General features: G+C 42.6%; 1 protein-coding gene across 3 annotated transcripts in view; it reads left to right on the forward strand.

Moving 5' to 3' along the window:
• Positions 1-23,801, forward strand: part of CTNND2 (catenin delta 2) — a 1,052,534-nt gene that overhangs the window by 905,417 nt on the left and 123,316 nt on the right. For all 3 annotated transcript variants that reach the window (XM_081517461.1, XM_081517462.1, XM_081517463.1), the window contains 2 exons: positions 5,773-5,958; positions 20,313-20,486. In XM_081517461.1, the coding sequence (XP_081373587.1) occupies positions 5,773-5,958; positions 20,313-20,486 (360 nt within the window). The remainder of the gene's footprint in view (positions 1-5,772; positions 5,959-20,312; positions 20,487-23,801) is intronic.

Genomic DNA, 23,801 nt, shown 5'->3' on the forward strand with positions numbered 1-23,801 from the left:
TGACTGACAAATTTAGAAAATTACTAATGGGGAAGCCCTACTCCCATGGACCGGAAGTTCATGGTACTTCTGGGACTCAAACCCTTTGAGTACTAGCTGAATCCAATTAAGAACTGTTTGTCATCTTATCACTGCCTGTTAGTGACATTTGCAACCACTCATTTACTGTGTGCATGACATCAATATCCAAAGTGAAATATGATAGAAAAGATTTAACCAACCTCTCTTGTAAATGCCCTTAACAGCCATTGTAGACCTTTTAATATCACTGACAGGAGAATTAAGTCTCTAAAGAAGGGAACAGTCAAGATGTCTTGAGTATTTATAGAGACCTGTTAACACAATAGACACAGGATTTTTTAAAAGAGCTACTCAAGGTAATTCATAATTCACGGAAGCTGTAATGCCAAGGATCTTAATATTCAGAGTGGTAAGTACTAAGGCATGGGGGCTTTAAGCCTTATGGATACCAAGCAATCTTTAATACTGTCTGGGCCTTCTAGTTGACAATAAAATATGAGTCTTTCCCATAACACGATCGTGGTGGGTAAGGCAACCTTCAGGAGTGTGGTCCAAAATCAGAGTGCTGTGAGGCACACGCATCTTTTTTCTGATGTGTCAGAGGACCAGACTCCTCAAACTCTTGAGAGACCTTGAAGATTCTCTCTGTTAGTGACCACATTTCCCCACAAAGTGGAAACCAGAAAAATGAAGACCATTTAGGGCTGGTGTCAGAAGACTCATATATGCCTTGAAATAAAGCCATTTGCAGCAACATGGATGAATCCCAAGGTGATCAGACTAAGTGAAAAAAGTCAGAGGAAGACAAATATATGATATTGCTCATATGTAGAATCAAAAAAAAATGATACAAATGAACTTATTTACAAAAACAGAAACAGGTTCACAGAAAACAAACTCATGGTTGGAAGTGAAAAATTTATGGTTACCAATGGGGAAAGGTTGGTGTGGGGGATAAATTGGGAGTTTGGGATTGACATGTACACACCACTATATTTAAAATAAATAATCAACAAGGACCTACTGCATGGCACAGGGAACTCTGCTCAATATTCTTCAATGACCTAAATAGGAAAAGATTTGGAAAAAGAGTAGATGCCTGTCTATGTAGAGCTGTCCACCTGAAATGAAGACAAGGTTGTTCACCAGCTATGTTCTAATATAAAATTAAAATTAAAAGAAAAAAAAAAGGAGGCTCAGCTATTCCTGATTGAGTATCCAGAGCACCCAGCATGGCCCCAGGAGTGTACTGGAAAATGTACCATCTCCTTCTCCCTGTGACCAGAGGACAGGACCCGAGTGACCTCAGCTTCAACACAAGGAGAACCCTTAGAGCTGTTGAGAGGATCAAATGTGATAAATTACTCAACAGTGCTTTTCTGGCCAGAAGATGCTCTTGAGTTTTAACGTATTATTATTGCCCCATCGTTTTTCCACTCAGCCCTCTGCTTGGCCACTTCTAAGCTTTCACAGTGACAAGCTAGAGGAGGGAGAAATGTGTGCACGCTGTCTTTGAGGCCACTGGAGTTAATGAGTCAAAGAGCCTGGATTCCACGCACGCGTTCAGCTCAGCTCCTGTAATTGGGATGGTGTGTTGAATGCCTAACATATGGTGGCACGTTCTACAAACGGCTTCCAAATTAGCCCTTTCAAATAGAAAATGAGGACTCAAAATGACCCTGGTGACCAAGAGGAACTGCTGAAAGCTCTGTTGACAACCATGGATGTTGAAACCCAAACCACCAGCTGCCATACGCCTTCTGCTGGTATCCCCAAGAAGGGCGGTGGCTGTTCTCTTTTTCTCCCTGCCTTTACAGGGAAAAGCACTTGACTTGGTAACCCTCCCAAAGCAGGCTTAAAGAGAGAGATGAGTTCAACCCCTGGAACCACCCCCATCTGTCCCTTCCTACTATCTCCTGTCTCTCTTCCCCCCTCCTGAAAGTGAAACGTGAAAGGGAAGGTCTTGTCCGACTCTTTGCGACTCCATGAACTATACAGTCCATGGAATTCTCCAGGCCAGAATTCTGGAGTGGGTAGCTTTTTCCTTCTCCAGGGGATCTTCCCGACCCAGGAATCAAACCAGGGTCTCCTGCGTTGCAGGCGGATTCTTTACCAACTGAGCTATCAGCGAAGCCCCATCCCTCCTCCTACCCCTCCTCCTTCTCCCTCTGTTCTCTCTCTGCATCCAGCTTCTCCCCAAGACGTCGCTCAGCATCAGGTAGGTTATAAAGCACTTCTCGAAACTCCGGATGTATTCCGCAGTCGTCATTTGTTAAACAGAGACATGGATGTGCCCCCAGGGAAGGGGAACAAGAGGGTGAGAAAGAAGTTTATTCTCCCAGGTCTTTGATGTAAGAAAAATCAGTCTGAGTTGATTTGAAAATCATTCTGACTTATGCCACAACATTTTCCTTTCAGGGAGAGACTGCTCTCTCTCTCTCCAGTGTCGTCCTGTGTTTACCTGCTTTCATGCCGGTTCCTTTTTTTGATGCTGAGAGGATGCTTGAAATAGAAAAATCAAGTTGACTCAAAGCCTGTGGGATTAGCAGCCCATGAAACCTTGAAAAGCTGACCCGAAAGGTCTGGAATAGCAAAGACTCCAGAAATACACCCTGAAAACTGGTTTTGCTGCTTGATTTTCATGCCTCCAATAGTTAGGTCAAAGTTACATGCTGCCTTTTACCAGTTTCCCATCTTAAGTGGGAGCAGTGCAGGATCTGAACTCCGGCAGCCCCCACCCCATTTCTAGTCCCACCCCAGGACTAGAGAAAGTGGTACGGTCTCTAGTCTGTAGGAGTGAGTGGGCTGAGTTACCAACAGCCTCAGACCTCATTTCCTTCATCTGTAAAATGGAACGATGTTCCCTTCCTTGAATGGTGGCTGTCACATAGTTGGTGCCTGAAAAGTAACAGGCAAGTTGGCGTGCTTTTGAAAAGAAAACTAATCTCTTCTTTTTCAGATTTTGTACACCTGGAACTAACATGACATTGTAAATCAACTATACTTCAAAAAAATGCTTAAACTTAAACAAAATAATAAAACTTAGTTGGGCTTCCCTGGTGGCTCAGCTGGTAAAGAATCTGCCTGCAATCCAGGAGACCTGGGTTCTATCCCTGGGTTGGGAAGATCCCCTGGAGAAGGAAAAGGCTACCTACTCTAGTATTCTGGCCTGGAGAATTCCATGGAATTCCAGAAGTCCCTGGGGTTGCAAAGATTCAGACCCGACTGAGCGACTTTCAGTTTCTCTTTGCACCGTTATTTTGGCCTTTTTAAAAATTGGGGGGACTTCCTTGGTGGTCTAGTGGTTAAGCCTCCACCTTGCAGTGCAGAGGACTCGGGTTTGTTCCCTGATTGGGGAACTAAGATCCCCCATGCCAAGGGGTATCTAAGCTCTCGAGCTGAAAATGCTAAGCACCGTACTTCACAGCCTCACACACCACAGCGAGGATCCTGTGTGCCACAACCAAGACCCCACACAGCCAAATAAATAAATGAATATTTAAGAAGGGGGAAAAAAAGGATTTTTCAATTAAAACAGTACAAAAAATTCTTTATGAAAATTGGGAATTTTTTTCCCCTCTTCCTTCAGTTCCTCAAATCCAGAACAAAGGTCAAAGGTTGATGCCCCATACTAAATGTTTGATTCCTCTAAGATTTATATGTTGAGACTTCATATCCAATTTGGCCATGGGAACTTTGGGAGGAAATCAAAGCACTAAGAGATTGAGCCCTTCGGTCAGGGTCACATGGCTTGTTAAATGGTGGAGCCAAGACTGAATCACGGACCCAGGCTTAGCTGTAGGTCACAAGCTCTGCACATTCCACAGAGGGACCGTCTCCACTTTTGTTAGTGATATAAATCCTGTATAGCACTTGCTGTGTGCCAGGAACTCTTTTCGGTACGTACGTACTGGGTTAGTTTCCTGTTGCTGCTGTAACAAATGGCCACAAACGTGGTGGTTTAAAAACACAAACCTGGGCTTCCCTGATTGCTCAGTGGTAAAGACTCCACCCACCAGTGCAGGAGACACGGTTCGATCCTGGGTCCAGAAAGATCCCCCATCCTGAGGAACAGCAAAGCCTGTGTGTAACTGTTGAGCGTGTACTCTGGAGCCCGGGAGCCACAACTGATGAAGCCGGTGCCTAGAGCCTGTGCTCCACAACAGGAGAGGCCCCCACGTGGAAAAACCCGTGCCCTGCAACTCGAGAGTAGCCGTCTTGTTGCAACTAGAGGAAAGCCCATGCAGCAACGAAGACCCAGCACAGCCAAAAATAAATTTAAGAAACACAGACTTATCATCTTACCATTATAGAAGTTCAGAATGGGTCTCTTTTTCCCTTTTTTCCTTTGTTTAAATGTGGATCATTTTTAAAGTCTTTATTAAATTTAATATTGCTTCTGTTTTATGTTTTGTGTTTTGGTTTTTGGCTGAGAAGCATGTGGGATCTTTACTCCCTCACCAGGGATCAAACCCACAGCCCCGGCATTGGAAGGTGAAGTCTCAAGCAGAGATCAGACTAGAGCACCAGGAAAGTCCCCAGAATGGGTCTTGTTGGAGTAAAATCAAGGTGTTGACAGGGCTGCATTCCTTCTGGCAACTGTAAGGAAGGATCTGTTTCCTTGTCTGTAACAGCTTCTAGAGGCTCCCACATTCCTTGGCTCGTGGCCCCTTCCTCCATCTCTAAAGCCAACAATGCCAGATCCCATCCGTCTCATACAGTTTCACTCTCTCTGCCTCCCTCTCTTGCTCACGGGACCCTGATGATTCCAAGGGCCCACCTGGACAATCCAGGATAATCTGCCATCCAAAGGCCCACCGATGAGTACCCTCAATGCCCTCCATCCCATAACCTAACGTATTCACATGTTCCAGATGTGGACATCTTTGGAGCAGAGAGCTCTATTCTGCCTATCACATATACATTCTCTAATTCGCCTAATCCACACAGCAGCCGCTATTTTGATCGTCTTACAGAGGAGGTTATGGGTGGATTGTCCAAGTCACATGTCCAGTAGTCAGAGACCTAGGGTTCTACAGATGTCCAGTTCTTCCCATGTCCCTAATTACTGCTTAGCCCTTGTGCTTAGGAAATAGGAGCACTAGCAGCAACCTTGAAGAAAATCACTGGGTTGGAAACATATATGTCCCCAGGTGACCACAGAACCTGGCTTGCCTGGAATAAGCCTGGTTTGCACCTCTTGCCCTGTGTTCCTCCCAGAAAGTACGCTTGTTGTTCAGTCACTGAGTCATGTCCAACTCTTTGTGACCCCCTTGACTACAGCATGCCGGGCCCCCCTGCCCCTCACTAAGAAAGTGCCCTGGTAGATAGTAAGTGTTAGCGTCACCCTCCCAGAGCTAATGCAAATCCAATTATCCTTGCTGTCAATGGTTCTGAGCCTTAGTCCCCAGATGGCTGTTGTCTGTAAGTGGATGCCACCTGGGACCATGCCTGGATATGGGTTCTTTCTTGCTCACAAGTGAATTTCAGTCAACAGCGATAGCTGTTTATCAGGAACTCTTGTTGCTAAGTGGTTTCTTTGAAGGGAGGAAAGATCTTCAGACTTTTCCAAGCTTCTCTAAATTCTTTCCATTGTGTCTGTCAAGGGAGACTTTAGGAGCCGCAGTTAAATGCATCCAAAGAAAAAAATGTCTGTGTGAAGATGGATGGCTTTTGCGGGTAGAGGAGTACTGGTTAGTTTTTATTCATTCCTCGTTTTTTGTTTTGTTTTGTTTTGTTTTTATTCTCCAGACCGTTGAAAACTGTGTGTGCATTTTAAGGAATCTCTCATACCGGCTGGCAGCAGAAACGTCTCAGGGACAGCACATGGGCACCGATGAGCTGGACGGGCTGCTCTGCGGTGAGGCCAATGGCAAAGATGCGGAGAGTTCCGGGTGCTGGGGAAAGAAGAAGAAGAAAAAGAAATCCCAAGATCAGGTGATATTGGTGACTCACAGCTGCATGCAATTATCCCCTCCCCTAATTACAGCACGGCTGTTTTGTCTGTGTCTGCAGGTACAGAGCTCTGTGATTCTAGCACACGGTCAAATCACTCATGCAGCTGCACAGTTTTCCCTTGGGGATTTCACAGCTGCGACAGTGGAGCATTAAATGATTCCCCTCATGTTCTCCAGCCAAGCCAAGATAGGAAATTTCAAAAAGAGGAAGACGCCCTTGAGTCCTGGGCAGGCTCTGAGTTGCCAGCTCACAGAGTCGAGTCAGATGGCAGGTGCAGATTCTTCTGTGTCCATTCACACATCTATTGAGATCTTCAGGCAGTTGCCTTGCAGGTGGAACAGTTGCACAGAATAGGTGCGGTCTGAGAAGGGAAGCTGAGGAGAGAGGCACAAAAACCCAACGTATTTTATATCTCTTTGGGAAACTTTTGGATATGCAGTCTTGCACTTATTGTTGGAAAATGGAGTGATTCACAGCCCTTCCAACAGAATGACATTAGAAGCTGGACCCTGGGGGACAATTCTGATGAACTCAGAAAGCTGTCCAGCTCGAGAGACCGCTCCAAAATGAAACGGCCTGTACCTCGGGCAGCTGTAGGTCGGTTGGTTGCCCTGCAGTAAAGGCCCATGGGCTATGACTGTCAGCCTTGGCAGAATCAGGAAGGCCTCCACCCCTCTTCTTGGAGCTCCTCTGGGAGGCAGAAGCCCTTACCCACAAGGCCCCCAAATGAGGGAGCAATGTGAAAAAGCACCCATCCTGTGGTGGCTGGAAACCCCTGCTACTGAGGTTTCCTGTCTCCTCTGACACTGTGGTCATGTTTCCAACCCCACCCTGGACACTGTGGTCATATCTCCAGCTCCTCAGGGTCCTATGGACCAAGATCTGAGTGTTCTCAGGAGTAGATGACTGAGAAAGTAGAATGGAATCCCCAACACACCCCCTTGCCAGGTTTTTAATCAAAATAAATATGCAAAAGTATCTGTTTAGATCACAGCATGCTATTTTCTAAACTATTTTTGAAATCGTTTTACTTTGATTGTGTGTTAAAGGAACTATTTTATTGAGTCAGGATTAATGGAAATGCATCCTGAAATATAATTCCTACATGTAACCCAAATGTGTCAGCATTAGCATTTCTGTAGGCTCCGGTTCTCAAGCTATTTGTGGTCCCTGAGGGCTGCTCCAGGTCCTTCTACAGCTTCTGTAACTGTGTGTTCCAGTTTAAACTTACCTATAATTTAGGAGACACAGGCTCATTGCCTCATTGACTGTGACCCTCCACTCTGAGAAGCAAACCCCCCAATGCTGCTTTCTCTCCCGTCCTGGGTCAGTTCTCTGTGTCTTACATCTCTCTCTGATTCACAGGAGCTTTTGCCTTTTGGGAGGATTGAATGGTGGATCTTTAAAAAAAAAAAAAATTTTTTTTTAATATTTATTTATCTGCCTTGTGTCAGATCTTAGTTGCAGCACGCAGTCTCTAGAGCACAGGCTCAATTTGCAGTGCACAAGCTCAGTTGCCTCGTGACATGTGGGATCTTAGTTCCCCAACCAAGAATCAAGCCAACGTCCCCTGCATTGCAAGGCAGATTCTTAATCACTGGATCACCAGAGAAGTCCCAGTGCTGGGGTTCTTAATTCAACCACTTAGAACTCTCCCACCAGGGGAATGGACCAGTCGGCCAGCACCTACCATGTACCAGGTATTATACGAAGGGATGTCAGACACTTCAGATATCCCACCTGGTACTTCTGGGCACCAGACCATGATGAGTTCTGAACATTCTCAGTATCAAATAAGTTAAAGGTGGGCAAACAAAGGTATATGGATTCTTCTCCTGGTTTCCTTTGAGGCACTGTATATCATGGGGCCCAGTCCCTACACTGCTTTACCCTGGGAGGCAAGCTTAGTAAAGCCAAAAGGAAGAAAACCCTACGTATGAAAATATAGTGGTCTCCAATCTGCCTTGTGGTCATTATCACCTGAGTCTCACATGCACCCTAATGACTCAGAACCTCTAGGATGGATGGGCCCAGGCAACTTTGGAAATCCAATTTGTGAAAGTCCAATAATACGGCCTCCCAGGTGGCGCAGTGGTAAAGAATCCTCCTGTCAATGGAGAAGATACAAGAGACATGGGTTCAATCCCTGGGTCAGGAAGATTCCCTGGAGAAGGAAATGGCGACCCACTCCAGTATTCTTGCCTGGGAAATCCCATGGACAAAGGAGCCATGGGATTACAGTCCATGGGATTACAAAACAACTGGACATGACTGAGCACACACACACGGTAATATGATGTTGGCCTTGGCCAAAAAGAAAGAGAGAGGAAAAAGGAGAAAGAGAGGGAGAGAGAGAAAAAGAGAGAGGGGCAGGGAGAAAGAGTGGGGGAGAGAGAGAGGGAAAGAGAGAGAGAAAAAGAAAGAAGAAAGAAAGAGTATGGGAGTGAGGGAGGGAAAGAGAGAAAAGAAGGAAGGAAGGAAAAAAGAAAGGGAGAAAAAATGTAAGGTTGAATTCACTCTGACTTTCAGGTTTTCCCTCTAGTCTGTGGCTTGGATTTTGAAGCACATTCCTCTGATGGCTTCCATGCCTGCACTGGTGTCCATTTAGTAAGACTCTGCCCTGACACTGAACCCTTTCCCCAACTCTGCCAAGGTGTGCAGGAGGAGTTGACAAGGGCCAGAGAAGCTAGGGGTCAGAAGAGAACATTCACGGACATCATCCCAAGATAGAGCCCTTCTTCCATGGTGTTAGCTGCTTCCATGGAACGTTATGGCATGTGATTTTCCACCTTAGAATGCTGGACTTCACATTGTAATTTATGATATCAGTGATTCTTTCCTAAGTTGAGGAAGCTAAAATGATTAATAGAATCTTAACGATTTTTTCCAGAAGTCTAAATGAAAATCTATACAGTCTGATTGTTCTTCTTACAATATTCTTTTAAGGGGGGGCAAAGAATTTCTTTAAGAAAGTTTTTCTGAAACCACCATAAGTTAAAATACAAAGGAACTTTGTTGTTTATAAAGAGGCTTCAAAGTTCCTTCAACCAAATGATAGTTTTTCAAAAGGTTTTCTTTCAAACTGTGCTCCTCCTACATAATACAAAAATATTTTGAAGTGCCAGAAAATACAGTATCAAGTTTAACGAGGATGTAAACAGATAGAATTCTAGCTTTATGGCTATAAAAATGATCAGATATAATGCATCGTTTGGAATCTCTACTGCTCATAAAGTTAGGCTTTAAAGAGTAGAGAGTGATTAGAGAAAGTGTGTAATACAAAGTGAAGTGAAAAGAAATGTAAAAGCAGGTGTGTATATAGACATAGATATATGTAGATAAAATCTGGCCAATTTAGTAAAAATACATCATAGGCAAATATAAAATACATGCATGTACAAAAAAAGTATGTGCTTCTAGAAAAAGTGCAGTAACATCAAAGATGAAAGATACTGATGGACTCTTCTCGTGCTTATGTATTTGTAAATTATCTATGATGGACATTACATTTGTAATCTTTTCAAATATTATTGAAAAAATAAAATCCAAAAAGGCACTAACTGACCAAGTCAGTGTTTGTTTATGCAAATTCTTATGTTCTCTTAAATTTAAGATCCCTCAGAGAGGCATAAAGTGAAATTGTTAGTCATTCAGTCCTGTCAAACTCTTTGCAACCCCATGGATTGTAGCCCACCAGGCTCCTCTGTCCATGAAATTCTCCAGGCAAGAATACTGGAGTGGGTTGTCATTTTCTTCTCCTGGGGATCTTCCTGACCCAGGGATCGAACCAGCATCCCCTGCCTTAGTTGGCAGGTTCTTTACCACTAAACCACCAAGGAAGCCCTTCATGCATCATATTTCGGTCCAAAAGGACGTTGCAAATTCACTAATTTCTGACTCTGTGCTCAGTGCCTATTGCTAAATTATAAGAAATTGTCAGTTTCTCTGGAAACTCTTTGTAAGTAGAACTTCCCTCAAAGCAGTGTGTATGTCACGTGCCAAGAGACACATCTCACCCAGCAGGGTCCTCCCTGCCTCTGGTAGGATTTCCTGCCAGCAGCCTGGCACAGCAGGGCAGGGTGGCAGTCCTCTGAAGGCTGCGGTCCAGGGAAATGTGTGTGCCTATTCGCTTCAGTCCTGTCCGACTCTGTGCGACCTATGGACTGTAGCCCGCCAGGCTCCTCTGTCCATGGAAGTCTCCAGGCAAGAATATGGGAATGGGTTTTCTCGTGTATCTCCTGCATTGCAGACAGATTCTTTATTGTCTGACTCCTAGAATGTGGAAGGGCTACCAAGAATTCCAGTATAGGGGTCCACCATGTTGTATGAGCCAGTCTCTGATGATCCGTAAATTAGATTGCTTCCAAATTTTAACTAATGTAAACTTCAGTAAACGTCCATGTAGTTTTAAGTCTTGCCTACATCCTTAATCCCTTCTAAGAATAAAATCTTGAAAGTAAAACATCAAGACCAAAGAATGCTTTTAAGGCTTTGGCTACATAAGCCAAAAATTGTCTTCATCACTCTGGATGCCAGCGACAGTGTGAGCTCCTTGTGATTTGCTTTATTATCATGTGATGGATCTGCCCTTTGTGACATGCTTGATGCTTCTAAGTCCTCGTTTCCTAATATCCCAGGTTGTTTTTCTTTCTTCCAGGTGGTTTTCATTCCCTTATCAGTAACCATACTTTCTCGTTTGTGGCTTAATGCCATTTCCTTTCCAACCATCTGCTGATTTCAGCTGCCGCTTATCCCTCATGGTTGGTGGCAGTGTAGTCTCACTCTGCTGTCACCTCACCATATGCCAGGAGCTTGGTGACTCAAGACATGATATTTCATGTCCTCGAAGCACTAAATCGTATGTGCCTGCCAGGATCACACCTCCGCGTTTTTGCGCGGTGACTGACCTTTGCCGCTCCCCATGAATGAGAGAGATGCTCCTCCTTCTTACACGCCTCCCATATAAAACAGATCCCATCACCCAGAAATGCTGCTCTTCCACACTCAGTGACGTTACAGACTCAACTCTCTATTTTTTGGTGTCTCGTTTGGTTTGTATTTACATTTTATCATTCAGTACTCCACGCCATCAGTCAATACTCTGTCTTGCAGACTAGACCTGGGTGTCTCAGGCTCAACACTGTTCACATTAGGAGCCAGGGTGGTTCCCTGTTGTGAGGCTTCCCAGGTGGCTCAGTGGCAAAGAATCCGCCTGCCGATGCAGGATATGCAAGAGACATGGTTTGGATCCCTGTGTCAGGAAGATTCCCTGGAGAAGGAAATGGCAGCTCACTCCAGTATTCTTGCCTGGAGAATTCCACGGACAGAGGAACCTGGAGGGCTACAGTCCATGGGGTGGCAAAGAGTCAGACACGACTGAGTGACTGAGGATGCTGGCAGTTCCCTGTAATGGGACTGTCCTGGGCACTGTGGGATGTTTATCCGCATCCCTAGCTTCTACCCAGTGGACACCAATCAAAAGCACCTCTTTTCCTAGTTGTGACAACCAAAAGTGTCTCCAGACATTGCCAGTGATGTGGACCAGCCTTGACAACACTCCTCTGTGGGCACAGCGGCCACTTGGTCCCATCTCTGGAGCCCACAGAATCACCATCCTCCCTCCAGCCTCCTCCTGAGGGGTGTGCATCCACAGGGGCACGGAGGTGAGTCAGCAAGGCTGTCCCTGAATCTCCTGTTCTGAAGCGTTGTTTGGGAAACACCCTAGCTGACCTTGCCTTTAAGACGGGTTTCTAATCTCTCAAGTGCAGAGGGACCCACATCTTTTACAAGGGGCGCCTGGAGACAGCTGTGCCGTGTGAATACAAGTCGCTGGCCATCATCACGGTCCAGCTGCCCTGTAATCGTCATCTTCAGAACATCTCCCAGGAGAAGTCAGACACCCAAGCTACCCGAGAAGAAATTTCTTCCCAAGAAGAAATTCTTGGGAATTTCTTCAAAATGCTGAGAGTTCGCATGCTGCAACTAAAAAAAAGATTCTGCCTGCCACAATTGAAAGACCCCACATGCCGCAGTAAAGATGAAAGATCACGTGCCCAGCAGCTAAGACCCAGTGTGGCCAAATAAGTAATGAACAAGCAAAAAACTCCAACCAACTGTCAAAAGCCAAAAGAGAGATGATTTTCATGTTGACTCCTGGGAATTTTGAAGAAATTACACAAAACGCTACACTTCATGATAGAAGAAATAACAGGCAACAAGGTCATATTATGAAAATGGTTTTCTTTAGGGATGGAAGAATTTCTGACCTTTTCTTCTTCTTCTTTCTATCATTGACAGAGCTTCTTGAACCTGTGACTTAAGGTCTTTTTAAGCTTTGTAAAACTCTCAGGCACCATATCTTCAAATATTGCTTCTGCCTGGTTCTTTCTTAGTCTCCTTTTGAACTCCAATTCCCTATTTATTAGACTCCCTTATTTCATTTCTTATACATACTACCCTCCATTCTGTATTTTTCTTTTTCCTTTTTTTTTTTGTAACTGTGACTCTTTATATTCAGTCTGGATATTTCCTTCTGATTTATATTTTAGTTTACTATTTTTCTCTTGAAATATATCTAATCTTCTTTCATACTCATACAATGTAACTGTAACTTCAATGATTATGTTTTCAACTATATTCGTACTCTAACAAAGTTCTCAATCTTTTCTTTATTGAATGTAATAATCTTAGTTATTTTAAAGTCTGGTTCAAATAGCTCCCTTATCCAGATTCTTATGAAATGTTTTCTATTTCTATGGTCGACTTTATTACTTTTCATTCACACAGTCTTTCTGCCTCATGTTCCTGGTTATTTTTTTATTAAATCTGAGACATTTTATATGAAAAGCTATCAAAATAATTTGAGGCCTAGGATAATGTGATCTTTTCCAGAGAGTGTTCATGCTTGATTCTAAAGTGTTTTTGCTTAATTCTGGCCAGAGACTTGAGTCAATGGCAATCTCAGTTTAACTTCATTTTATTATAGGGATTTAAGGAATTTGAGGTCATCACTATTCCTCGAGGGCCTGCCTACATGATCCTAAACTACAACATAAAAGATTTGCCAAGCTACTTGGTTTTTTGTTTTTTGTTTTTTTAATGAGGCTAGATTCCTTTTATCCCCTTAGGCTGTTAATTATGTTTTTTCCCTGTCTTTTAGTCCTTGCTCTGGTCAGGAATGGCCCTTGAGGGTAAGTAGCTGCCCACCTTGATACTTTCCTCCTTCTTAAAGATCTTCACTGTCTTGTTAGCTCACTGATTCCTGCGAGCAGATATTTTAAAATACTTGACTCAATTTGTTATCAGTGGGAAAGGTGGTCTGAGTTACCTAGCCTGCCCTTGTCAAAAGCAGACATCTCAGTCATTTCTATTATTATCCTTTTAGTGAACTCTTAGTTGCAGAATGTGGGATCTCCTTTCCTGACCAGGGGGCATCCCTGGGTCCCTGCACTGGGAGCTCAGAGTCTTTTCCCCTGAACCAGAAGGGAAGTCCCTGCTTGGAGTTTTTTGAATAACCGTTATTGCCTGCTTCCCCTCCCTTTCCTCCTCCCCTTCCCCCTTAGCTGAATGGGATAATAAAACCCTTCAGGACAAAATCAGTTAGTAACTGCTGTTCAAACCAAGTCAAGCGCAAGTGGTCAACAGAGGATGGACCTTGTCTAAGCGAAAGTCGCTCAGTCGTGTCCAACTCTTTGTAACCGCATGGACTATACAGTCCATAGAATTCTCCAGGCCAGAATCCTGGAGTGGGTAGCCTTTCCCTTCTCCAGGGGATCTTCCCAACCCAGGGAATGAACCCCGGTCTCTCGCATTACAGGAGGATTCTTTACCAGCTGAGCCACAAGGGAAGCCCAAGGATACTGGAGTGGGTAGCCTATCCCTTCTCCAGCAGATATTGCCATCACAGGAACCAAACCAGGCTCTCCTGCATTGCAGCCAGATTCTTAACCAACTGAGCTATCTGTGTCTAGGGTGTTGCTTTTTAAAGTAGTCAGTCCCGACTGCAGCCTGATTTACCCAAACCCTGCAGGAAGGAGCATTCCCTGACAGTTTACCACTTTAGAGTCATCTTCTCTTCCTGTATCTCTGATGTGTGACTTCAGCTGGGAAGCAAGAGTGGGATTTTCAAATCGGAGTATTTTCCTGTCGCTGTGAATCCACTCCCTCTCTCTTGCAGTATCTCTGGCCTATTTATTTTGCTGAAATCCCTTGAAAAGAAAAGTGAACCCACACACATGTGGACTGTCATGCTCTCTCGGTGGAGAAGTTTCGGCAGAAGAGATGCATTCCACTGGTGAAGAAGCCCTTTCTGTTTGTGTTCCAAAGACACAGCAGTGAGAGCGCTTTTCTGTACATAGACTGGAATGGCTGTGACATCCATGGCAGAGGAGCTGTGTATTTTAGCACTCCTCCCAAAATGTAAATTCCTCTTCTGTGTAGGCGAGACCGTTCTGTTAGCATCTCCATGGTACCAAGCCCAACTGCAGTGGTTGTAAGCTTTTGCAGAGGAAGCAGCTGAAATTCTCTTGTTAATTCTTCTATTCAGTAGGGACTTTTATGAATGTAATAACCGGACTTGTGAGCTGCCATGCCCTAAAAAATCCCATGTGTGCAGAGAACGTTGTACGAAGGTCGTTAATTTCCGGTTTTTAACTTTCTGATTTTCATCTCTAAGTCAGACCTTTCTCTTCATATGAGGAACAAATGGCTTCCATGATTCCATCCTCAAAGCAACTGAGAGAGGAATGTTTTTTCTAATATGTATCTATTTATTTGGCTGCATCGAGTCTTGGTTGCATGGCACAGCCTACTCTCTAGTTGTTGTAGCAGACTCAGTAGCTGTGCTTGTGGGCTTGGTTGCCCCACAGCGTGTGGGACCTTATTCCCCATGCCTGCACAAGTGCTAAGTTGCTTCAGTCGAGTCTGACTCTTTGCGACCCCATGGCCTGTAGCCCACCAGGCTCCTCTGTCCGTGGGATTCTCCAGGCAAGAGGACTGGAGTGGGTTGCCGTGCCCTCCTCCAGAGTATCTTGCTGACCCAGGGATCGAACCCGAGTCTCTTACGTCTCCTACACTGGCAGGCAGGTGTGCTCTTGGCTACTGTGCCACCTGGAAAGCCACCAGTTCCCAGACCAGGGGTCAAGCTCGAGCTCCTTGCACTGCAAGGTGGATTCTTAACCACTGGACCACCAGGGAAGTCCCAAGAAAAATCTTTTAAATAGAATTTAAGTCCTAAGGAGAAGTAAAAGTATTAAAAGCCATTCTAAAGAAAGTTTGTGTTTTTTTAAATCACACCTTGAGCCCATTCCCACAGCTGTGTGTTTTTCTTTCTCAGCAGACGCCCCTTACAATCAGTGGCCAGTGTGTCTCTTCTTCCCTGACCATGACCACATCAGAAAGCGTCATGTAGAGATTTCAGCAGCCACTTGGCATCTAATATGGGGGCATCTTATTCTCTTCTTTTTTAAAAATATTTGAGCACTACCTTCTCAGAGAGAGATAATACGTGTTTTTAATTCTGGCAATTTTAAGAAGTAAATGATATAAACTTTTCACTGATTCATTTTATTGATATCAATTATTCATTTAAAACCAGTAAAGAAAAATACTGGTACATAAACAAGGAATGAAATAATGCCATTTACAGCAACATGGATGGACCTGGAGGTGGTCACACTAAGTGAAGTAAGTCAGACAGAGAAAGACAAATCTATGATATCACTTACATATAGAATCTAAAAAGTAGTAGAAATGAACTGATTTACAAAACAGGAACAGACTCACAGAACAGAAGACAAGCTTATGGTTACCAAAGGGGAAGTGGAGGAGGGATAAATTAGGAATATTGGGGTTAACAGATACACACTGTGCTGTGCTTAGTCGCTCAGTCATGTCCAACGCTTCGCAACCCCGTGGACTGTAGCCTGCCAGTCTTCTTTGTCCGTGGGCTTCTCCAGGCAAGAATCCTACGCTACTACATGTTAATATAAGCATGATAAGGATTTACCATATAGCACAGAGAACTGTGGGGTTTCCCTGGTGGTTCAGTGGTAAAGAACCCGCCTGCCAGTGCAGAAGATGTGAATTTGATCCTGGGTCAAGAAGATCCCCTGGAGAAGATTTAGGGTTAGGGTTAAGGTTAGGAAATGGCCACCCACTCCAGTATTCTTGCCTGGGAAATCCAATGGACAGAGGAGCCTGGCGGGCTATAGTCTATGGGGTCACAGAAGAGTTGGACTTACCAACCCAACAACAACAGAAAACTATGTTCTATATCTTGTAATAATTTACAGTGGAAAATAGTCTGATAAATACACACATAACTGAAAAAAAAGTTCTGACGATACGGTATTGAATGTGGTGCTACTTCGGGTGACAAGTCAGCCTGTTTGTTCTGTAATCTACTCTCAGTATAATCCTGCCTCACACACATCTTCTTTGCTACCAGCCTGTCCTCCAGAAAGCTCCATGCCAAGAAAGTCATGGTGTAGCTGGAGGGTCCTCCTGTCTCTGAGACCGCGTCGTCTCAGTGCTTGCCGTGGTGACGGTCTTGCTCAGCTCAGGTTGCGGTAACAGAATGCCCGAGACCGCATGGCTTACCCAGCAGACATTTATTACTCACAGTTCTGGAGGCTGGAGGTCCAAGGGCCTGGCAGACTCCATGTCTATTGAGAGCCTCTTTCCTTGTGTGTGAGTGTGTGTTTGTATGTCACCACTTGGCATTGATGCAGCCAATATGATCAACAGAAAGCCTGTTGGTTTCTTGGAAATACTTTCTCTGTTGATTGTGCCTTGGGTTCAGGACACAGAAAGTTCTCCCTCCTGACCAGGCAGCATTTTGTTTCTTTATATATTATTTTCATATTTCAAGTTCTTAGGGAAACTTTGGTAATATGCCCTGTTAAAAGTTAAAAACAAAGAGTTAAAAAAACAAATACAGCTTGCATAAGGCTTACTTATAAATTTGAGTTCTGTGTTCTCAGGACTAAAAATAGCTGGGTGATCAGTGTTTTGGCTGTGTTAAAGACTTAGCTAGTGCTTGCCTTCTTCAACCCCTGTGGCAGTTTTGAAGAAATTTTAGGATAAATGCATCTTGTATTTAAATTTATAAATGATGTATTTCCAGTATTTTGGTAAAAGAGTTGATTATCCCTTGACTTCTTGTGGATCTTTGCTCTAGGAGAAGGTTGGCATTAACAGTGTACAACTGCGGGATTGTTTCATGACTTCAGTCTGATTCTGGTGTCACCATGACACTATAGTCCTGTGGGTATTGATTGGCTAGGCGACATGACATCAGGTGTTAGCACAGCTCTTAAAGAAGACATCCAGTCTTACATAGGTGATCAAAATCTATTTTATAATGGACAGTCGATCGATACTTCTTTCTCTATTAACTCAATAAAAGTTTGAGGAAAGTACCCAGATAAAGGCAGCATACCCTGGCTTTGAGATAGTTCTTTTTTCTCTGTATTGATGTGCCAAGGTGTCATCAGCATTCTGAAATAGCACAGAATCCCCTTTGAACTCCTCTCATTGCCATCAAAGGCTATCCGGGTTCACATCAGTTTTCCTTTTATTGCCTTCAGATTGTCTCTGTAGCCATTGAGAAAGGATTGTAATGTAAAGTATTTAAGATCTACATAGATCACATGTCAGAATGGAGGAAAACTATCTACTGGTTTAGCCATTTATCCTGTTTTATTGCACAGAAATTAGAAAAAAAGAACCAGTTGAAACCCAGCAAATGATAACACAGCTTTTTTTTTTTTTTGCAGTTTTTATAGTTTGTCTGTCACATGTTGTAATAAGCATGCAAACAGTGCTTCTCTATACCTCCCTCTGTTATGTTGGCTCTTACAGGAGAGGGAAATTTCATCCATGTTGAGTTGAATGTTTATGTGAAATCTAAATCTTTATATGAAAATGATAGCTTCAGAGTTTTAAGGAGATGACAAAATTGTGGTCCGTGCGTGGGTTGGAAAAGAATTTCCAAACATGAGACAGAATGAGAGGGAAATAAAGTTTATTAGAGTGGGAGATGCTGTTAGAACAGCGGACCAGCTCAAGGGAGAACCGACGTTGAACAGGGGTCCTTAGTCCACTTTTATAACCAGGGTACAAGGAGTGGGATAGGGGTCTTGCGGGTCATTTGTTGATTGGATGAGGCACGTATACTGGGTGGGGGGAAGAATAAGACAAATACCTTCTCCCTGGGGGGTAGGAGGGGAGACAGGTTATACTGCTCAGGAGGACCAGAAATCCGTTAATAGTTACAACATGGAGGAGGCAAAGATGATAAGGGTCTGTTTTTTCCGTTCCTGCATTTCAAGACCCTCCTTGGTTTTGTCTGCTCTTTTGTCCTTGGGTCACTACAAAAATGGGGGAAAAAAAAAAAGAAAGAATTTTCCATTTCCTGTTGCAGTAGCAGAGAAATTCAGTCCCCCAGCTGGCTTCTTTTGAGGAGCCAGCATCACTCCTGCTTCAGCATCGAAGTTAACAAATCTGCGAAAGGACTGTTTCCTTTTGCCTGCTGCTCTCTTTCTATCCAGTGTAGTGAGCCAGCCTCAAATAATGAACCAGGAGCAATGTGACAAGTCTGGGTCACTTTCAATTTTGTGTGTGTGTGTGTGTGTATTTAAAAGAGATGGACTGGTTTCATTGATAGGCTGTGCACAGGTGTAAAGTTTTCTTTGAACAGTTTAGAAGTGGCTTGGGTTGAAAGAACAGGAAGGTCTCCACTTTGAGTGTTCTTGTTATAAAGTCGAAATTGAGGGACACTCTCATTGAAAATGACCTTTAATGGGATGTCTCACCCATTGACGGAACGTCGTTCATCTCTGTGCTTTAGCCTTAAGTTAAGCTGTATCATAATAGAGAAGAAGAAGGTATGACTTTTTAATTTTTCTCTTGGAAAATAAGTGATGAGATTCTTGCAATTCTTAATGTCTGTTAAAAAAACTTTTATTATTTCTATCAACACTTCTATTTTTGTTACAAGGATACAACATGAGCTGTATTTTCTTCCAGGTAAAATTTCAGAATGAAGGAACTAACAGATTCTGAAATACAGTTTTGTCTTCATAGATATATATACATGTATATGGACACACATGCACATATATTTATGTACATAAAATACCTGTGAAAAAGTTTAGTATATATGTCATTTAGATTATGTGTTCAGCAATCATTAATAAATACAAATAAGGAGTTAAATAACTTAATATTCCTGACATAGTACTATAAAATAATCCTTCTGTTTACTATGGCTTTTCTCAAAAATGAATATGGGAATATATTTTCTACACATATTACTTCATTTCTACCTTCATTATACCATTGCCTTTATTTTTAATGAAAGATAAAGGCTAAAGGTGATCAAAGATCAGAATCATTACTGGAACTCAATATTTTTTAAATTATAAGAGTAATAGAACAGGCTATTAGTAATGTAGAAAAAATGAAAGACATACACACTTTATAAATAAATATTTATTATCCTTACATATTTTTGTGATACATTTTACTTGGTACCCAGCACAAGCCCCTTACAACTTTGTGTCCTGCTTTGTTTATTTAACTTCTATTGTAAACATTGATCCAAATTGCTACATGATCTTCATAGCTGTCATTTGTAAGGCTCTATTCATTTGCCTTTTGCATATAATCCATAACTTAAAATGTTTGTGCAGTTAATTTTTAATTACATATTTTAACTCAGACTCAGTTCAAAGCAAACATCAGAATTTCTATAAGATCAAAATTTGCCTATAGCTCATGGCTGAGTATCTAATAAACCGTAACATTCTTCTCTCTTTTGTACATTCTGTCGTTAGTTTGATGCTTATAGATGCAATGACAAAATATGTATTTTATAAGTGATTTAGAAATCTATCACAGCTAACACTTGCGTGTAAGAAGTGAGGGCACTTGATAGTCTCTAACTCCTATGCTATGCCTATCGTATGCTTAGCTTACTGTAAAGTATGCTGCCTTGATCTGTAGCCTTCATCCTGCCCAATCAGAATTAGCACACCTTTTCGCCTTCCTCCCTGTAGCAGTTGCTAGAATTGTTCTCAGAGCACTTAACTGTTCTACTGCCACTTACATTCACTTAGGTACCTGCTCCACCCTCCGTCAGAAGCTCTTGGTGGGCAGGAACAGCTCTCCCATTTTTGGTGGTCCTTGGACTGCTAATACCATATCCTGCCTGCAGTTCTCCAAATGTCATGACAGCTTGCTTTGGTTTTCATCTTTGATGTCTGCAGAGGGCAATGTTGGGAAGTGTGATGATGTTAAAGATGCTTACTCTCTCATTTCTCTTCCACCAGTGGGATGGAGTAGGACCTCTTCCAGACTGTGCAGAACCACCAAAAGGGATCCAGATGCTGTGGCACCCATCCATAGTCAAACCCTACCTCACACTGCTCTCTGAGTGCTCAAACGCAGACACGCTGGAAGGGGCGGCGGGCGCCCTGCAGAACTTGGCTGCAGGGAGCTGGAAGGTATGACTGGCTTGTTACAATAAGAAAGAAATATGGAAGCACGAGAAGGTTCTTAGAAAACAAGAGAAGTCCAATTTTGAGACGTGCTATTCTAATCAGGTTTTCTAAGGATGTTAGAGAAAAAAGAGTTCCAGTGAACTGTTGGACTTAGAAACATATTTCTTTGAAAAAAATCTTAAGGGGGTCCTTGAAGATGTCTGCAAAACCAGAGGAATAGATGTCAGGATAGTCATGGAAGATGCTGTGATATGCTTTCCATTCTGTCTGTGTAGCTGAGTTCCTTTATTTTCAGAGGTGACTGGGAACATGTCGAGGCTTTTCAAAGCACTGTCACTGACAGAGCTGATGCCCAAACTTCTCGTATAAAAACCCCTGTGAATCCTGTAATATCGTAGCTGGTCTTGTCCCCAAACAAAAAGAACTGCTTGCATTTTTAAATTATGGGATCACAGGGAAGAATAGTGACCAGTTATCTTTGGCAAAATGTTAAAGTAAAGCAATTGCACAATTGGGAAAGATACAAGGGAGGGTCTTTTTCTCTGGATTTTTATAAACACACAGTCTTCCTGGTGGGTTCTCACAGAAAGTGTTCATGACCTTCCTTTTGGGTAGAAAGGAGGGATTCATGATAACCAAGAATTCTTGAGTTTGGTCACTTCTAGCTCCATGAGCTAAATTGCCTTTTTACATAAAAGAGTGTTAACCTCTTAGAAGAATGAGGGAATATGGGGGAAATATCAAGAGAGAGAGTTTAAACCTCAGCCTTCCATTTTCCATTCATTTAATATCAGTGCTTGGAGTTTTGGAATATTCATACATCACTCCTTTCTTTACCATTCATTTTTTCTCCAAAACAGTATTGATACAGACTCATAGCTCTAGATCACTCTCAGAAGCTCAGTACCATGGGTACCACACATACTGGCTTCAGTATTGTCCTGTAATAATACCTTCTCTTATCAGATCTTCCAGTACCTGCCCCTTGTCACTTCTCTGTCCCTGCCATCATCTTTTCCATTTCTACAGTCTCAGCTGAAGCACTGTCTTTCCTGGGTGTGACCTTCCAGCTCTTGGGACCCAACCCCTGATGATACTTCCCGGGAGCTGACTACTTACTCATGCATGGCAGGCTGATCTCTTCTCTTATGAGTTTAAGGAATGAACAGAATCATTCCTTTCCCTCTCTGCCCTTAAGGCATCCCTAATGTTGTCCCTTAAGAATTCAGGTGGAGCAGGGATTGAAGTGAATTTGTCCTTTGCTTTCAACGGAAGAAAAGTTTCAATATTAGAGTCTCACCAGGCAGAATGCCAGAGGATAGCCTTGTAGAGCTAAGAAAGAGACAGTCATGGAAATCAGTTCCTTGATCTTGCCCTGAGTCTGAACCTCCATCTAAAGTTAGGAGGCTTTGACTCAGGTCACAGTTCAAAACTTTTCTTAGCTTTGTGACTCTGGGAAAGTTAAAGCATCTCCGTGTGTCCCTGGTGCATCATCTTTAAGAAGAAAGTCATGGGCGGCTTCCCTCCACATCATGCAGGTTAGTCACAAAGCTGGATTCAAAGATGCAGGATGTCATAGGCCAAAGAGTTGTCACTGAATACCCAAAGCAAGTCCCCACCCAGCTCCCCTGCCTTGGAGGATGGATTAAAGGGGATGAGAAGGGATGCTCTCTAGAGCAGAGTCTGATCTGAAATGTAAAGCCATCTAGATGATGGCAAGTTAGCCATATTTTGATTCTTTAATGAATTATTATTTTTACTTGCCAAATGGTTAGGTTCTTATAAGAACAAGTTAAAAATGGAGAAATGTCTTTGAGCGCTAGAAGATGTTGATTGTAAGACTTCAACCTTTGCTTCAGAAGTTAAACTCTATATTCTACATGTTAAGAAAGTTAATCAGAAATCTGAAAAATTTATAGACACAAATAAAACTTCTGGAGTTGAAAATGTAGCATCTAAAATGAAAAACACGTGGAATGGAATCAATAGCAGATTAGACATTGCAGAAGAAAAGTTTAGTGAACTGAAAGACAGCGATTGTAAACTATATAAAATGAAATACACAGGAAAAAAAAAATGGCCAGTGCATCAGTGAGCTTCAAGTGGCCTGATATATATGTATTACTGGAGTCCTAAACAAGAGAGAGAAAGGAGAAAGAGAAAACTATTTGAAGAAATAATGATTGAAAACGTTCCAAATCTAATGAAAACCACAAACTCAAATCTAAGCAACTCAAGAAACTGTACCAGAAGCATGAAAAAGTTATACCAAGGTGCATTATAATCAAATTGCTCAAAATCAGAAATAAAGAGATAATCTTAAAAGCAGCCAGAGGAAAAAAAGACATGTCACGTACCAAGAACTGTACATCTCAACATCATATTTAAGGATAAGTGTCTCCAGTTATTCAATTATTCCTTGTTAGTTACTAAGGAGAACTTCCCTGGTGGCTCAGACGGTAAAGCGTCTGCCTACAATGCGGGAGACTTGGGTTCAATCCCTGGGTTGGGAAGATCTCCTGGAGAAGGAAATGGCAACCCACTCCAGTATTCTTGCCTGGAAAATACCATGGACGGAGGAATCCAGTAGGCTATAGTCCATGGGATCGCAAAGAGTCGGACACAACTGAGTGACTTCACTCACTTCAAGTTACTAAGGATGTCCTCTAGAAGAGAATCTGGTCTATAAGACCTCTAAGGGCAGAAACCAGGTTCCATTTATTTCTTTGTACCCCTCTACTAAGCCCTATGCTTGGCTGAGAAATAATGCTGAAACACAAACATTTAACTGAACTAGTGTATCTGTCCATATGTTTTTCTTATGAATAACAGTCTTTTATATTTATAAACATCCGTCAGTCACTAAGCAGTTAACAGTGCATCTTCAAATGGTCACAATTTGTGATTCTTTTTTTGGTCCTTTGATTCTGATGGGAATATGTAGTCAATATGATATAAAATTGATAGAAAGGAATTGTGGGAGAACTATTTTCTTTTCATTTTTCAGACTCATCAGTAATTTTTAGGATGCATATTTTGATGTCATTACCCAGTTCCACGATTCCTAAAGCATGGATTTTGTATTTAAATTGGTGATTAAAGACACAGGCTCTGTGTCTCACATAACCAAGTCAGCTGGATGAGCTGCTGAGATATGTCTGGGTCTTTAGGTGTTTCGAGTAATAAAACAATAAATTTACGATTTATACCATTTTATACTGATTTATGGTATTTTGGTATTCAAAACTTCTCTCCTGCTTTGGGTTATATAATGAGAATTAAGAAAGAAGTCTGATAAAAATTCTCAGAATTTTCTAG

Source organism: Giraffa tippelskirchi, chromosome 8 (assembly GCF_054371585.1).
Source record: "Giraffa tippelskirchi isolate mGirTip1 chromosome 8, T2T-mGirTip1v1.2.pri, whole genome shotgun sequence".
NCBI lineage: Eukaryota > Metazoa > Chordata > Mammalia > Artiodactyla > Giraffidae > Giraffa > Giraffa tippelskirchi.